Genomic DNA, 17,617 nt, shown 5'->3' with positions numbered 1-17,617 from the left:
TGTTAGTCTCTAAGGTGCCACAAGTACTCCTGTTCTTTTTGCGGATACAGACTAACACGGCTGCTACTCTGAAACCTATTTTTGTTGATCTTTTTAACGGTGCAATTATTTGTGATAAAAATAATATAAAGGGAGCACTGTACACTTTGTATTCTGTGTTGTAATTGAAATCAGGGCCGGCTCCAGCATTTTTGCCACCCCAAGCCAAAAAAAAAAAAAAACACGAACCCGGTCGGGGCCGGGGATTGAGAAAAAAAAAAAAAAAGCCGTGATCAGCGGCGGCAGTTCAGCGGCAGGTCCTTCGCTCCTAGAGGGAGTGAGGGACCTGCCACCCCTGAATTGCCGCAGGTGCCGCCCCTCTCCCTTGGCCGCCCCAAGCACCTGCTTGTTATGCTGGTGCCTGGAGCCGGCCCTGATTGAAATCAATATATTTTAAAATGTAGAAAAATATCTAAAATATTTATTATAAATTTCAATTGGTATTCTGTTGTTGTTTAACAGTGTGATTAAAACTGCAATTAATCACAATTAATTTTTTTAATCCAGTTAATTTTGTTTTGAGTTAATTGCTTGAGTTAACTGTGATTAATTGACAGCCCTGGAAATAATGCATTCACAACTATCTGGTGGCGTTCTAGGGCTCAGATTTGGTTTTATTCAGTGATATCACCCATAGCAGTGAAATATATGTTCCATAACCTAAGCTGTGGTACTCACTTGACTGATGCCTGATAGGGAAGTACACTAATAAATCCAATACAAGATTAAACATTGTTTTTGAAGACTTCCGTTCTTTAAAGTGTATAAGATTTTTCTGAGTTCAAATATGCTGTCAGTCTCCAAGGGACACAGAGATTCATCCTGAGAGGAGCATACCCAAAATGCCAGCTGGGATATTGCAGCTCCCATAAGATACTGAAAATAATTGGATTTTGGGTATTGAACTATTTTGTTTTTGAAATGATGGCAGTATTTTGAGGTGATAGCTTAAATCTCCCTTTAAAGGTCTCTGAGAGGGTCTTTTGTGTTTTAATTGAACTTAAATTCTAAATTTGTGATGGAACACCGATTTAACTTTTACTGTATTCATGTTGACACTTTCTTAATAGAAATCTGTAGCATAAAACAGTGTCTGTATACAGGGCAAAATACCGTATGTCTATAGAGCATCACTATTTAGGACTTTACCCTCTATGTGCTTAGAAGAGTGATCAAGCTGCCAGTTAATTGTAAACCACTCCTGCATTTGGCACATCAGTTACTTTCACTTAATTTCAAATATAATGCTCCATGCCATCATTGAATATATACATAAATAATTGATTTGATTTGATTTGATTATAGTCTCTTTATTTAATTTGCATGCATGTACATCTCCCTGGTAGATTAATATGCAAACCAATCTCCTGCATGTGCTAGATTTTAATGAGTGCATATTGCATTTAATATACATTCAATGTATATTTTTGGGTTGTATATTGATTTATCCAATACAATATAAAACATTTACACACAGGATTTTGATGTAGCAAAGGAGCACATTTGTATTTACATTTTTCAAGAAATACCCAAATTGTCTACATCGCATACAAATAAGTATGTCTCTGTACTGTTATTTTGTTAATAAGATGGCATCATGCATAAATATTTGCTTCCTTTTAAGATTTAAATTTCTGTCAAAATGTATAGGATTATTGCAGTTGATTAAAGCTACTGAAAGACACCCACACAAATTCTTCAATGGAGATTAGATTTCTTTTAACTAAACCTATCCAGAAACAGGGTTTTTTTCCCCTCTTTATAATGGGCTTAATTTAAGAAAAGAGGAGACCCATAGTTCATATTCCTGGGATAAAGAAATGTGAGAGACATTTTTTTCATTCACTATAATCAGTTTTGGTTTTACATAATATAGCAAACCAATTCTAAGTAGTTCATCATTGCAACATACAAACTCATTTCTTAAATTACATTTTAATTCTTCATTTTTGTTTTTATTTTTAGATGGTGTGTTGCTGTTGGAAAATCCAAAAGGAGATAATAAATTAAACTATACTAAACTTGTAGATGCTGTGTCCTGCATTTTTGGCCTTAAAAATTCAAAGCTGTCAGTTTTCAATGGAAAATCAGGTACATGGTGTTTGAGGATGAAAGCTGAGGAAGTGCATACAGTAGCAATTCAGTTGATTTTCAAAGAATGTCATTGGCAGCTTGTATCATTTATTGTATCATCTTCTCAGATTGTGTGTATGAAGTTTCTAAAAAAGAGCTCCTGGGAAGTATGCCCAGTATTCTAGGGCTGATTTTTACTAAGCATATGAGAATGTGTTTATAGATAGTTTACAGTTATAAACAATCTAAATGGTTTTAAAAGTTCCTGTTAAATGGTGTTCATCACTTTTGTTATGCTATCCATTTCCAATTTGTATTTCTTTTTCAGTTCTCATTAGGATGAAATTTCATCTATTTCAGAAAGCATTTTCATCGTTGGCAAGCTGCCATGAAATATAGTTGCATGATTTTGCAAATACACTAATAGATGGAGTTAGAACTTAAATTGAGTACAAACTGATTTTCCTTTTTAGTCAGATTCTTTGCTGTTGCCATACTTTTGTATTTTACAGCAGAGCAGTTTGAAGATCTCCAGACTTCTTCTGTTAGAGAACAGTTTATTTTGAAAATATTTTTGTAGGATTGAATTTGTGTTCAGACTCTGTAAACAAATGAAAATGTAAAGTGCACTTTATGGGTTATGTACAGAGCACACATAATTTAGCAAGCATAACAGAGATAAAGTGACTGATACAACAGAAACTAAACACTGAAAAATGTTGCAATTCGTGACCATGATACCTTAGCAAACAAACTAGCTTTATTTTCTTGTCTCTGAGATCAAGATTCTGTTTTATGATAAGATTACATTTTGTATTCTGTTGTATTAGAATTAAGGGACAATTGATTGGCTGGTAGTGTAAAGACCCTAAGTAACCAAACCACTCAGTGAATAAATCAAAAAAGAGAAAAGAAGTGGCTGCAGCAAAGTAAAAACTTTGATTAGCAAGAATTGGAAATTTATTTTTATAGTATATTAGTGAGTTCTTTATAGACATGTCACCTTGAGTAGTATTGCTCTAGAGAGTTTTAAAAACTGAAGCATTTAAAGTTAATATGGATTCTACAAATTAGACTATTCAAGGTTCAACAGGCGTGGATATAAAGGAAACCTGAAGACAGTGTTTGCAAAATTGACAGAGGTCAATGGTTATGGAAAGCTTATTTTGTAGCTTTAAAATACAAGGGGGAGATGGAGGTAATAATTTGATCATTGTGAATGGAAAGTATGAACAGTTGCCTTAAAATTCCTACAGGGCTATTAGGAGCAGAAGTTTGTACCCATACATTACATCACTGGACCAGTAACTTGCCTTAGACCTGTATCCCCACCATTTTTTTTTCTTACATTTTTGCCTTTCCTGTTTCTCATTCCCTGAAAAAATATTTTTATCTTCATGTCTTTAGTAGAATGTCTTTGGGGTACCCACACTGAGCCTCTCTATCTGACACACTCCATTTGCCTTATTCAGCTTGTTAATAGCCAGAATGCTTAAAGCGGTTGGTTGCACAGAACCAAGTGGAATATTTCTACCATATGAAAAGAGTACTCTGCTGTTCAGGATTGCTTAACAAGACCATCTAAAATAAAGTTGGCTGTGGAAGAAAACCTTTCCTTAAAATAATTTTCCAAATAGCAGCAATGTGGTGTATTTGGAACTAGAACAAAATCAAAGTAGTCTGGTGTGAAGTTGTAGAGATAAGTAGTCGGTAGAACCATAGTTTACCAGAATGCCCTTCCCCCCCGCTTCACATCCTATAGTCTGAGGTGGTTGTGCGGGCTTTGTCTGGGTCAGCAGAGGAAGGAAAACCCTTGGCTCCTTCAAGGATTGTGCCTGCCTCTGGGCTTGAGGAGGGGGGCTCTGTGGCTGATTGGTTGGACAGAAGGGTGCAGCATTCTGTTTGCTCCCAAGGGGAGGATTTATAAGCCCTTCCCCTTGTCCAAGGGTACCATTCTGCTCAGGGAAGATACCCTCTCCCCATCTCTCCACGATATTAAGGTAGGGCTGGGTTTTGTGGCATTGCTCTGGGCATCGTGCTAACTGCCTTTTTGGAGTTAGGAAGGAATTTTTCCCTCACTGCCAGATTGGTCTGGATAGGGTGGGTTTTCTTGCCTTCCCTTCAGGGACATGGTGGGTAGGTTAGACTGTAAAATTAATTTTGTTGCTACTTGACAGGAGTCCAATTAAGGTGATTGTTCAGTGATGGGTCTGGTATCTCCTAAAGAAGGTGGGGAATGGGGTTGGGGCACCTTATGTCTTGTACAGCAAGGACACAGCCCTCTCTTCCCCAGACACTTAACCCTTGTATGAGGCGAGGGTGGTGGGGCCCCAGGACAATAATGGGATCGAGGAGGGTGAGGGCTAATAGCAGCCTTCAACCAGATGGAATAGGTTACAAAGAAAGGATGACCTGAACTGGACAAGTTATTGCTGGATAATTCTCAGATGTGTTCCTTAATGAAGCTGTGGTCTAGTTAAATCACATTCTTGATATCTAGTCTTTCTTCCTGTGGTGTCTGGGACAAAGGGCCTCAGCAGAATGAAGCTGACAGCCATTTAAAATGAAAAGTATTTTTTTTAACAGTTAAGATAAAATGTACACATTGTGCAGTTGTGGATAGGCTAAATTTTTGCCCCTTGGGGGGTGGTTTGGCCTAGAATGAGAAGGACTGTGGTTTTGGGAAGTCCATCTTACTGCCAGTCCCAGTTGAGTGGCTGTGCTTTCCTACTACAAACCTCAGCTCTCAGGCTGAACTGAAGGTTTTTTAAAAGCTTTAATATTGATGTACAATGACGGTTTGTGATTTTTCACACTTTTTCACAAGTATGTGACAATATTGGATTCTGTCTACTCTGAAAGACTGAAGGAAAAAAAAAAAAAGGAAATGGTGACAATGTTGCAGATGGAGAGTTGTCTCTGTGTTGACATGGCAATGGCCCTGTGATGCAAAATACTAGAGTTACTTGAAAGATAAATCACAGTTTCTGTCACTCATGCTTGTCCACCTCCTAGTTGGATTATTCCAGCTATCCAGTATTACTGTGAGCTCCTTGGGCCATGTCTCTTACTTGTTCTGTAAAACACCTTGCACATTGAAGGTGCTATATAATTAATACATAGTAATCATGAGTTTAGTGCATGGCAGTGCTAGGCACAGCTGCTCTAGCTTCATGCAGCTTAAAAATAACTGCTGCTAGGTCTCTCTACGTTATAAATTCTTTTCACTAAGTATTGTGCATTAGTGACTTGATTTTTTTTTTCTGCTTTGTTTGAAAAATAACTGTTAACCCTCTAGAGACAGCAGACACATACACATGTAAACACATCCCCTTCAGCATTCAGTTTGCTGGAATATGCGAACATAAAATTTAAGTTTAGCTTTTATCTGGCCCTTTATTCCTGAAATCTGCCAGTTTCATGAGAAACCAGGGAATTTTGTGCATTTCTTTATTGCCTAATGATCTTGTGGAATATTTTGTTTCCTTATATACTTGCTGTTGCATCAAATATTCCCCCTGATCTTTGGAGTAAGATGTACCATACCATTAGTTCCACATTAAAATGAAATGAAATGAGCCGACAGAAGCAATACACTTGTTGGAACATATTAACCAAGAGGAATACAGCTGAAGGTGCTGTGTCATCACCAAGTGGTGAGGGTCATTGGTAAGGTTTGTCATTGTCTGATTCAGCATTTTGAAGGGAAAACTTAGCCATATCAGCTTTAGTGAAGTCCACTGACTTAGTGTTCTAAATTATTTATCCCTTCTATGGTCTCATTTTACCAGTGTCAGGATGTTTTAGTATCTTAAAATCTTTGGTTTTTCAGTTAGTGGCTTAGTTGGGAAAATACTTTTTTGTTCCAAGTGTTATACCCATAAGCTTAGATATTTACTGTGAGTAGCTGAAAGCCCATGCTGTCTCATAGGTGTAATTTTAAAGTTATATATGATATTTTAAAGCCAAAAATGGCTGAGAACTTTAAATAATTGGATAGTAACAGACCATGAAGCCCAGTGATGTTTGAACCTGGTGATGTTCTAAGCAAAAAGAGTTCACAACCATGCTTGTAGCTCAAGGGTTCTCCTTTTTTTTTTTTTTTTTTCTGAGCCCCTCCCCTCACTCTCCCCCTCCCCCCCAACATGCAATAAAAATTCCATGGCCCACCTGTGCCACTGTTTTTCACTAGATTAAAAGCCAGGGCTGGCATTAGGGGGTAGCAAGCAGAGCAACTGCCCAGGGCCCCATGCCACAGTGGGCCCCGTGAAGCTAGGTTGCTTGGGCTTTGGCTTCAACTCCGAGGAGCAGGGCTTGGGATTCAGCTTTCTTCCCTGGGCCCCCGTGAGTCTAACGCTGGCCCTGCTCTCTGGTTTATTTTGGCGGACCCCCTGAAACCTGATTGCGGCCTCCCAGGTGACGTCAGACCCCTGGTTGAGAACTGCTGTTGTGGCTGTTTCCATCACTTCACACCAATTCAGCAGACATTCTGGGCTTCAGAGTGATATTTAGGGTCATTGTTTTGCTGGTTGTGTTCATGTGTGGGTGGCTGTGTTTGATTTATGTCTTGGAGGTTTGTGTTGATTTATGTGGGCGGCTTTAGGGTGCATGGGTGTGACAGTTGGGCCAAGTAATCCACTGTTTGTGCAAGACTTCCTCATACAACTCATGAAACTTTTGCATGCAACTTAGCTCAACCAATCACCACCCTCACTCTACAGTTATCTCTGATATCATAATAGTTTAGGACTCTTGGCATGTCATAGATTCTTGTCTTACAGTATCTGTACACTGCATGAGTGTAATTCATTAAGTCAAAATGGCTGAGAACTAAAAAATTGGAGGGTAGCAGAAAAGAAAACGCAGTGATAATTCAACCTGGTGATATTCTGCACAAAGAGAGTTCTCAGCCATGCTCGTAGCTGCTTCCATCATTTCACACTGACACAATAGACATTTTAGGCTTCAGAGTGACATTCCTGGAATCTTATTATATAGATACGTATATGGGCTTGTCTACATGGAAACAACGCACGGCATGCTAGTGTACTGTTGATTCACAGCCCAACTTTGCTACACACTGAGTCTCCACGTAGTCAAGCTTTGCTTGTTAAAAGCTTGAGTGACATGTGAGTCACCTCTCTCTGAGAGATGCCAGGCCACGTGCTTCTCAAAAAGGGGGCATGAGAAAGTAAACGTTTTAGTTGTTGCTCTTTGACTCTGTTTTGGGTATTACATGCAAATGCCAAGGGCTTCATACACGATCAAATCATTTTATTAGCCACTGCCTTTGCATTAATTGGCACCTGGAGCATCAGAAAAATATCTTGAATAAACCATTGTCTAAAACATGTTCTATGATGCTTCAGCTAACAAAATTGAGATAGAAGCAAAGACTTTAAAGTTTTAATTTGATGATTTGGAAATGGCTGGTACAAAGGAATCATTGCTGGCTTATTATAAACTATCAAGCAAAATTTTTATTTATTGTGTGTGTATATATAGTTATGATTCTAGAAGTTGACCTGCCGAGTGAGTGAGTTTCCTGGTTTTCCTGTACTAGGGCTGCACTTCTAAGTGACATCATCTTAACTTCCCAGCCTCTTATACAATCTTCGAAGTTTTTTGCACTATAGTGCTGTTGTGCATTCTGAGCCCATTATGCTTGACATGCTAATTTCCATAGCAGATGAGATACTTTGTTTTATGATACAAAGTATCTCTTAACTCACTGCACAAGTTCACTTACGCTTTTCAGAATGAAGAAATATATCTCTCTTGAGAAAGGAAATCATTTCTGTAATGGAAACAGTAGCTAGAAATACTCTGTCAGTTAATCAGATGAAAGCTAGATGTTAGTTAGCCTGTAATGGCCTGACTGGTTTCATTTTTCATTTCAGAACTGTTGAGCAACACTGACTTACTGAGTCTCAGTGGAAAGACTCTTCATGTGACATCAGGGTCAGCCCCTGCTTTGATGAATACCCATGATACCCTCCTCTGCCAGTATATCAACTTACAGCTAGTGAATGCAAAACCACAAGGTACGGTATGTAGGATATTTCTCATTTCAGTTACCGGTTTTATCTGCTGTAATTTAAGTTTTGGACAACACTGTTCACTTGAGAGCTATACATATGTTTGGGTTGGTAGTTGGTGTGTTCTACTTATTGTATCCCATATAATAGAAACTTTCTAATGTACAAAGTGGAAGTTGAGTTTTAGTTTTTCCTCACTTTTGAAAAAGGGGAAAAGATAAGTTGAGAGAGGGGATGATGGTCTTATTGGCATTTAAATATGAGTTTCAGAATTGTTCTCCTATTTCTAACTATTGGTTTGCATATGCAAAACTTGTTCTAAAAGGCTACAAGCCTAAAATTGACTTGAAAAGGCCAGCTTCTCTTGTAATGGGATTATCACTGAGTGCATGATGCAGGAATCAAAACCACTGCTTATACACGGATTTAAGAACTAGGGGAATTATTTCATTATCAATCTAGAGATCAAGATGTGTGTATAATTTGGTTTCTTGTTCATTAATCCCATTGTACGCTCATTACTTTGCCTCCAAAAGACTTGCCTTTCCAGTGAAGGGTTTGTTTTAGGCCTGGTTTCTGTGCAAAGAACTGCCCTTATTCCTGCATGGACTCCTTTTGAAGTCACTGGAAATCGGCGTGGGCTGACCCTGGGCAGAAAATAGGACCATGATCAGCAATATATTTGGTGTTTTTCCTTGAGCATTTATGATCTGTACTTCTGTGAAAGAGTAGATCACCTGTGTCACACTGAAATATTTGTTTTCCATAACCCCTCTTCAGCAACTGTGGCCTGCCCATTGTAGGGGAGCTAGTGATTTCCTTTCATTTGTTGATGTGCTCACAGAGTTCAGTGCTTATGGATTTATAGCCCAAAAAGACAACTTTCCAGGGATGACTCTGTGATAGATATTTGTTGTTGTATTTTAGCTTATACATGGGGAAGTGAATGCTATTAAGGAATGCTGTTGAGGAAACAGGTGAGTTGAAGGAACAAGTCCTAAGCTTATGGGTCAAGACAAATGCAAATGTGTAGTATGAGGCAATTTCCTCCGCTCAGATTGCAATAATACACAATTTGTTTCCTTAGAGTGTCTGAAAGGAGTGGTGGGAACTCTTCTAATGGAAAACCCAGTTGGTCAGAATGGACTAACATATCAAGGTCTTCTCTATGAAACAGCAAAAGTGTTTGGTCTCAGGAGCAGGAGGCTAAAATTGTTCCTAGATGAAGCACAAACACAGGGTAAGTTACTTAATGCCTGAGTGTACTGTGGATTTTTTTGCTTATGTACTTTGTTTTTTCTCTTCAACAACAGTGACATATCCTTTTAATTGGATTCCAGTGGATTATTTTAGTTGCCTACAGTCTACATTTCTTTCTAATTATCTTGCCTGACAATTCATTGTTTTCTACTTAGTTTTTAAAATCCTTAGATTAGTATGTAAGTGTTTGCAATATCGGGGCCTTAGTGTGTTAATCAGACTTGAGTGCATCTGATCTGGGGTCTCAAACCTATATTTAATCAGTGTTAAATTTATTTCATCCAAAGTACATCATATACATACCAACAGAGAGTACTTTTCATGTAGTAAAATTTTGCATGAGTAGTGCAGTTACATGCATTGGCTGAAATGGCTAAGAATAGTTCTCTAGGAGCCTCTTCAGTTGAAATTGAAAGGTCAGTCAGTAATGAAAATGTTAGGTATGTACTGATGCGATGAGTAAATTTAAAAAGAAGTCTCTACTTAGAGGAAAAAAATAATTTAAATAGTAGCAGATCAGATTTTGAGAATCTGTTCTGCAGTAAACTGCACATTGTTATAGGACTGGCTTGATTTTTTTCTTTTGGCGAAAGGGAATGGAGGAAAGGAGTATATCAGTATGGCTCAGAGGAGGCATTTCAGAATTGTTGCATAGATTGGAATCCGAGCAAGTGACACTTTTTTACCTGTTATTTTTCATTTTGAACAATTGATTCAGCATTACCCAGTTTAATTCCACCAGCCTGTGCTTTCACAATCATGAAGCACATCTACTGAGTTCATCTATGAGTTGCTCACACTAATGTTCAAAGTAGTCCATTTGAGTCTGTGTTCAGTGTTAATATTTGCTAGTCTTCAAATATTATGAATGCTTTCATTGTATTGAGGTAAGTGTTTGGTTGTATTTGTGCACTTCAGAATCTGTTCTGGGGGAGACCATAACCCCAGAATTGTCTACTTGATGGGTTCTAGTCACTCCAAAATTATCATCTGAGCCAAGATTCAGGATCAGGAACATGATGGGCTTTAGTACAAGGTCATACTAGGTCTTGTTTCATGTGAACCACAAATACTGGTTATCCAAAAGATCTTTTCTTAAGTGAGATGGTTGTGAAATGTTGTAACTGTCCAATGCTAGTTTGAACTCATGCTAAAGATAATTTGCAGATTGATGTTAATGAATATAGAGGAATGAAAATTACCATCATTAAAGCACTGCAGAAGACATAAGAACAGAATATACCCTGCACAGTTTTAATTTGTGTAAATGTAGCTGTATATGAAATCTTGCTGACTAGAGAGAACGCTGTCATTTGGCAGCAGTTGATGTTACACTTCATTGTTAAAACCTCATCTGTCATTGGTTTCTTTCAATGTTATTGCAGGGCAGAAAGATCTCAGTGCAACGAATGATCAGTGTAGCTGCTCAAATAATTATCACAGAGAAAATACTGGCTTGAAATAGTAAAATAAATGAGAAAAACAATGTAATGTACAGTTATCCAGTATTGGAAGGAAAAAAATGAGGAATGATTTTAGACTTTTTTTTTTCTCTGCAGCAAAATATACCAGTACAGTAGCTAGTACATTTTTATAGTATAATTCCTACACAAATGAAAATGGATAGATTTACTCTTAAGGTTAAATAAAGTATAAATTAAGTTAAGGAAAGTCATACCATCCATCGATGGATAAACCATAATTTTTACATAACATGTAAATTTAAAATGTGCTGCAGTTTCTGTAAATACTCTTCTTTAAAGGCTAAAAGCCCTGATTGGAATATTCTCTAAATCATACCTGAGCCCCAAGAAGCATAGTACTTTCATTTGGTTTACAGGCTGATTTGTGTAGCTAACACACTATGTGTGTAATGGTTACAATTCTATTGTCTCGATTCAAGTTCTCACTTTCCTTTTCCCTATTAATATGATGTAATATAGGAAGTGATTTGGCAACACTTTTTATAGTATAAATACACAAATTGAGTTATATTACTCTAATTCTTTTTTATGACATCATTACATTAAATTATCTGCCACAATGAGCCAAGATCAATATCTAGCAAATGTTTTTAGAGAAAATAATTATTTTGGAGTGAATTATATTTTGGGGCTTCTGTAAATTTTTTAGTACAACTATTGGAAATGCATATTTCTGCAATTTTACTTATTTTTTTAACCATCTTTTTATCCATCTATCATTATAGCCACAACTCCTGAAAATGTTTAAAACTTTGAAATGGCAAACAGCAGCTCTGGTATTTCATAGTCTTGGAGAGTCTATTTTTTTTATTAACTCTTTAGGGCTACTTCTAATACAAAATAATAATTTACTCATTGGTAAATAGTTAAAGAACTTGATAAAATATCAGCTGGAATTGTAAAACTGCTGGTGCCAGATGTTGGACTGTTTCTCACAGGCTGAACTGCGTTTTGAAAGTCTTGAAAAACTTTTTTTTTTAATGTTTTTGTGTCAAAGGAAGTGAGGGCATGCAGTTTCTTTTATAATTTTTTCGTTATGGAACTCCTGGAAAAAAATCTCAGAAATAAATGTTAGAATGGTAAGTTTTGCCTAAATAAGGCTTTCAGTTTACACTGATGGGCAAAGTATCTGAGACCTTAGAATTTCAACAGAGCTAGGAAAAGATTACCGTATACAGTTAAATGTTAACAGTTACAGTAAATCCTAATTGAAATATATTTGGTTTAGAACACAAGCCCTATCTAGTGTATTTTTATTTCATATTCCAAATTAAAACTATATTACAATAATAAAGGGGAAGTTTTTTGACTATTTCTTAATGAGGTTATGCATAGAGTAAGGTTACAGTGTACCTTTAACCATGTGATGGTGATAATAAACCCATCTCAAGCAGGTATTATATAATCAATCATGTTCAAAAATAATTTAAAAAAAACTTTGGGACCAAGTTCACAATTTGAGTGACTTAGCAGTGAATTTGGCTTTACTCTGCTTCAGAATAATTCTTTTAAATTATTTTCTTAATGAGAGAATCTTTTTGGGGGGGGGAGGGTGTAAGGGAGCTATTGAGGGGAAGAAGTGTTAATTGCTGAAATGAATTAGTGCCCTGACCTTATACCTTTTGTAATTTGGGTTTAAAATACTTATAATGGAAGTCTGCTCTGAAAAGAGACTGTAAAAATGGCATCATGCAGGTCCATGATTTGTCTTGTTAATTCCATATAAAACTGGCTCAATTTACAAATAAAACATTTTTTAAAGACAGCCCTGCAGAGTCATCCTGGGCTCCGAGTGTTGAGCTTGGTTCTTTTCTTCCTGTGTGTCACCACTGGTAAAACAGAATCGGTATATTAGTTGCTCTGGTGCCACTAATTGTGTTGAGAAAAGCTCCCCCCCTCGAAGGCTAATAGTTACCCAGGTGCACATCTAATTTGACCTGTGGCACCTGTATTACTGATGGTGATGCATGAGAAGGAACGAATCCAGTTTGACTTTCAGCTCCCCGGGCAGTTATCTAAGCAAAAAGTAAATTTTAGTTGTAAAAGAAGCGCATTTGATGTAGACCAAGTGAGAGAGACAAACCGAAAACCCCACAATCACCAACAGAAGTGATGCACCTGTGGAGAATAACTGCCTGGAAAAGGATGGAAATTAGTCTTAAAATCAATTCAGAGACCATAGTTAGTATTTACAGGAGCATAAAGCAATCTTGTTTCATAGATGCAGCAGAGAGATTTGACAGGCTTGGCAATGTTTGTGAAACATCTGGCAAGATCTTCTACCATTCTGCTATCTGAAAGACCTATCCTTAGGTCAGGTAATATGCCTGCTATCTCCAACCCTCCCCTACACTTGGGCCATAGCAAGCCACCACAATGGAAGAGCAGCTCTGAATTGATTTTAAGACTAATTTCCATCCTTTTCCAGGCAGTTATTCTCCACAGGTGCATCATTTCTGTTGGTGACATATATCCTCCTATTGTTCTCTGATAACAAGCACTTCTTACCATTGAATTTTGAAACATGTCCTCCTATCTGTAGAACATTCGTCACCAAATAATCCTTAGAATTCCATGTACATTGTTTGGAAAGAAGATTTAAATGACCAATCTAGCACAGTGTGGAATACATTATTACACCTCTATCTCGATATAACTCTGTCCTTGGGAGCTAAAAAATCTTACCGCGTTATAGGTGAAACCGCGTTATATCGAACTTGCTTTGATCCGCCAGAGTGCACAGCCCCGCCCCCCCAGAGCACTGCTTTACCACGTTATATCCGAATTCGTGTTATATCCGATCACATTATATCGGGGTAGAAGTGTATATTTAACAAGACCGCTACACTAATCTATTTTAGCAATTGTTACTATAATCCCTGCCTTAAGTGTAAAACTCAGCTCTGATTTAGTTGTGGAGTCATGGTCCGTCCGGGAGTGCATAATAAGGCACTTAATTTCATTTGGTGCACCTAGTTTTTCATGGAAACCACCAACCTAGTGCAAAAGTTTGGTGGTTTTCAGTCAGCTTTGGTAATGAGGACCATCCCTGCACTAATATTTTTTGACACCATTTTTAATTGGTCCTAAAAAACTTCCAAAATGTTAACTCTCTAGGCATGCCATCATGTAATGCCATGCTTCATGAAAACGGTGTAAAAAAGTACTGCTGCAGAAGATACATATGGGGTGTGGTGTCACAGTAATCTGAATCAGGTGAAAGCAGCGAAGAGTCCTGTGGCACCTTATAGACTAACAGACATATTGGAGCATGAGCTTTCATGGGTGAATACCCACCTCGTCGGATGCATGTCACCCACGAAAGCTCATGCTCCAATACGTCTGTTAGTCTATAAGATGCCACAGGACTCTTTGCTGCTTTTACAGATCCAGACTAACACGGCTACCCCTCTGATACCTGAATCAGGTGGCTCAATATTATTTTTTCACATCAGAATGGTCTTAAATTCTTTTTCAAACAGGTAAAAATAGCCACTGAATAGTCAGGTGAGTTGTACCTGTGATACTGAGAGAAACTGATGTTCATCCAGGTAGCAGGACAGTGAACGCTGAACATGTATAAAATACAGAATATGAATCTAGCTGGTTTCATCACTGTAATTTTGCCCAGTTGTTGCGTGTAACTTATATTAAGTGTATATTATATTCTTAATCATTCAGAATATTAAATTGCTGCAGCTTTTAGTGTGGGCATTCCTTCTAATGTTCCAGAATTGAAAGCTGTTTAGCTCAGCTGTCTCCTATGCTGAGGAGAATTGTTGTGGTGCGTTTGACTCTAGATGTGGCCTCACTTCACTGCTGCAATACATTCCCTATATGCTCCTGCGAGAGAGGCCCTCTGCCTGTGCAGAGTCCCACTGAGCTTTATAGAACTCCACAGAGAAACAACGGTCCTGCTGTAACGAAGTGGGCTCTGACGGGACACTACTGAGAGTATCAATTCAGGACAAATTGCTTAGAGCAGGGAAGTCAGAGCCAAAAGCTGGGTGTCCTTTATTACTAAGGTGGCACAGAAGAAATTAATCCATCAGACTTCCATGAGACTGTTTTTTCTCTTAGTTTTGGTCACACTAATCCACCTCTCAAGTGCAGAGAGTTAGATAAAATGACATTTTCATTCTTTGTTCTGTGCTGTTTTTGTTTTCACTTCATCTTACAAAAGGAAATGGAAGACAGTGTACCTGTAGCATATGCCTTATTTAGGTATACTTCGCCACATGTATTTATAACTGACTCTTCTATTATTTGTTAAACTCTTTGTTTTTAAATATGTAGCAGGTATTATTTAATGGAAGGAGACTAAAATAAACATCTAAATGTGCTCACGTACGACTCACTTTCACTCTCTGACTACAGATTTTTTTTTTTCCACCTAGTTTTCTCCCACCCCTTTTCTCTTTCTCTGAATGTTGTGTTCTTAGTAGCACTGAGCTCAGCTAAAGCTGCTTGGAGCAGGCAGCCATGTGGAGGAATGAATGTAAACACCTGTCAGAGTATTATGTCTATTGAAAACTTCCCAAATATCCTTGAACACTTTATGCTGCTCAAATAATTTTATTTGGAAGACATCTAGCAGGAGAGGTGATTTTCTATCAGGATGAAGTGAAAAATCTGTACTTCACATGCAGCCCAGTATGCTAACACTCTCTGTTTACGTTAGTATCTATGGATTTGGGAGTCAGGATTTTCTTGTTCTTCCACTGAATGCCACAACCAGCACAGTTCAGAATCTTTAATGCTGCAGAAAGATAAGATGGAGAGAAGCATTTGTGTACCAAAGTCTGAGAGTCGTGGTCGATGAGTTAATATCTTTTACTGGCCCAACTTCTGTTGGTGAAAGAGACAAGCTTTTGAGCTACACAGTTCTAGCACATAAGTGATGAGAGACTAAGAAGAAATAGAAAATGTGGACTTTGGTAACATTTAAGGAATCCTACAATTACATCATGTTGTACTGTAACTTTTTCATAGTGGACTCCTGATCTCATATTATTGCAATGTAACATCTTCTTCTTCCTGTTGTCGTCGTCATCATCCACATAACACTATGAGGCCTTGAAACTGCTGAGGGCTTTGTCCCAGAACATATTTTGGGATGTGTGTGTCCTTCAATCTTAAACTGCATGTTAGCTTTGTTGAAATCATACTAGTACCTTGAAAATGTTGATGAGTGGCAAGCTTAATGTATGCTGATCTCCCCTTTGACTTTATTGCATTATCATGACAGGCTCTGATTTCAGCTGAGGATTTCCTGTCCAAGCATCATTTTGGCTGAGATAAAGAGAACTGGATTATTATTTCAGAATATGGAAATAAGAGTGTTGACAGTGTTCTGTTGTATAGAGATTGCTAATTCTGTTCCATCTTTTCTCTTGCCTTTTGTTCAGAGATTACAAAGGACACCTCCATGAAGACCCTAAATACGAAGACTCTGTATGTTCATGTTATACCAACAACAGCTGAATGCTGAGGATTCCATTTTTATTAATAAGCCCACGTAGACTTTTCCCACAGAAGAGAGATCTGATTCTGATTAGTATGCTTTTTAATGAACATCCAAGTTGTGTACTGTATTTTCAACATCAGCAATTGTACACCGATGATGTTTTCTACCAGTGCATGTGTAATATGCTGCTTTCAGTTTCAAATACAATGTATTTTCGTTGTTATTATAAGATACTATAAAGGCTATTCAGAGTAAAGTCAGATCTTAAGCCTAGATATCTATGCAGTAATTTACCTGAAAGAAATGGACTCATACCTCAGTGATGCCGTTCTCTGCCTGTTCTTTATGCAGAGGCCATCTTCAATTTTCTAAGCCGTGTCTCCAAGGGTGTGTTGTTACAGCTTTGAAACTAATTAGGGAAGAGTTACCCAGTTCTGTGCATTCACACTAGTTGGGTTTTAATGAAGTGTGGTGTTGATGAAAATACTTCCTAATTTCCATACTTTGGAACAATAAATTTTCTTTATCTCCAAAACAGTGTTTTCCTAATTGGGTGGTAATTCACTTCCCTACATCCTTAAAGAAGATTGTACTTTGTTTCCTTTGGGATCAGCAAAATCTAAAGAAAACATGAAACTTGTACAGTTTGTCTAAGTGGATGTTATGGATGGTTAGGTTGTACAATTTGCAAAACATTCTTGTTTTTAGTTTTGTTTACAGTATTCTGCTTGATAACCCAAACGACTAAAACCCTTAATTCATGAACTTTCCTAGGGTCCAAAGAGGGAAGAGAACAAATAAATCAGACTATTTGATCTTATCAAATTGACACTTGATTTGATACAGGTTCCTTTTAGAGATGTGATATGGTATTGGAGTCTGTACTCACTATGAAACACTGGCATAAAAGTTACCTTCACTGTTTTACCTCTCTTAGTTTTTGAAGACAGCTAAGTAAATTGGAAACAGGAATGATTATAGCAAAAGACATCTTATATTAGTTAAAAAATACCTCTCCATTGCTCTACATCCTTATGCTCCATTGCTTTCTCATCTTTATGCTAAATGTAGATATAAAACAAAATTGAATGGTGTTTTTCACAATATCAAATATAAATATCACTTTTATTATGCTTGCTTACTGTTCTTCAGTGAGATACACAGTTCACTTGAAGTGGAGCAAGTTTCTAGCATGTAGCTACATACGTGTATTTGCCTGTAGTGTGATGAAGCCCTTTCTGAAAATCTGTATCTCC

At 37.5% G+C, this 17,617-nt stretch overlaps 1 protein-coding gene across 1 annotated transcript in view; it reads left to right on the top strand.

The window, feature by feature from the left end:
- Positions 1 to 17,357, top strand: part of IARS (isoleucyl-tRNA synthetase) — a 220,978-nt gene extending 203,621 nt beyond the window's left edge. The window contains exons 32-35 of the mRNA XM_024195652.2: positions 2,005 to 2,130; positions 8,013 to 8,156; positions 9,238 to 9,390; positions 16,303 to 17,357. Coding sequence (XP_024051420.1) covers positions 2,005 to 2,130; positions 8,013 to 8,156; positions 9,238 to 9,390; positions 16,303 to 16,385 — 506 coding nt within the window. The 3' untranslated portion in view covers positions 16,386 to 17,357. The remainder of the gene's footprint in view (positions 1 to 2,004; positions 2,131 to 8,012; positions 8,157 to 9,237; positions 9,391 to 16,302) is intronic.
- Positions 17,358 to 17,617: the final 260 nt, after the last annotated feature.

The sequence above is a fragment of the Terrapene carolina genome, unplaced genomic scaffold (assembly GCF_002925995.2).
Source record: "Terrapene carolina triunguis isolate 2854851 unplaced genomic scaffold, T_m_triunguis-2.0 Scaffold232, whole genome shotgun sequence".
Lineage (NCBI taxonomy): Eukaryota > Metazoa > Chordata > Testudines > Emydidae > Terrapene > Terrapene triunguis.
Note: the sequence above shows the minus strand (reverse complement) of the source record. Positions and strands in the feature narration are given on the sequence as shown.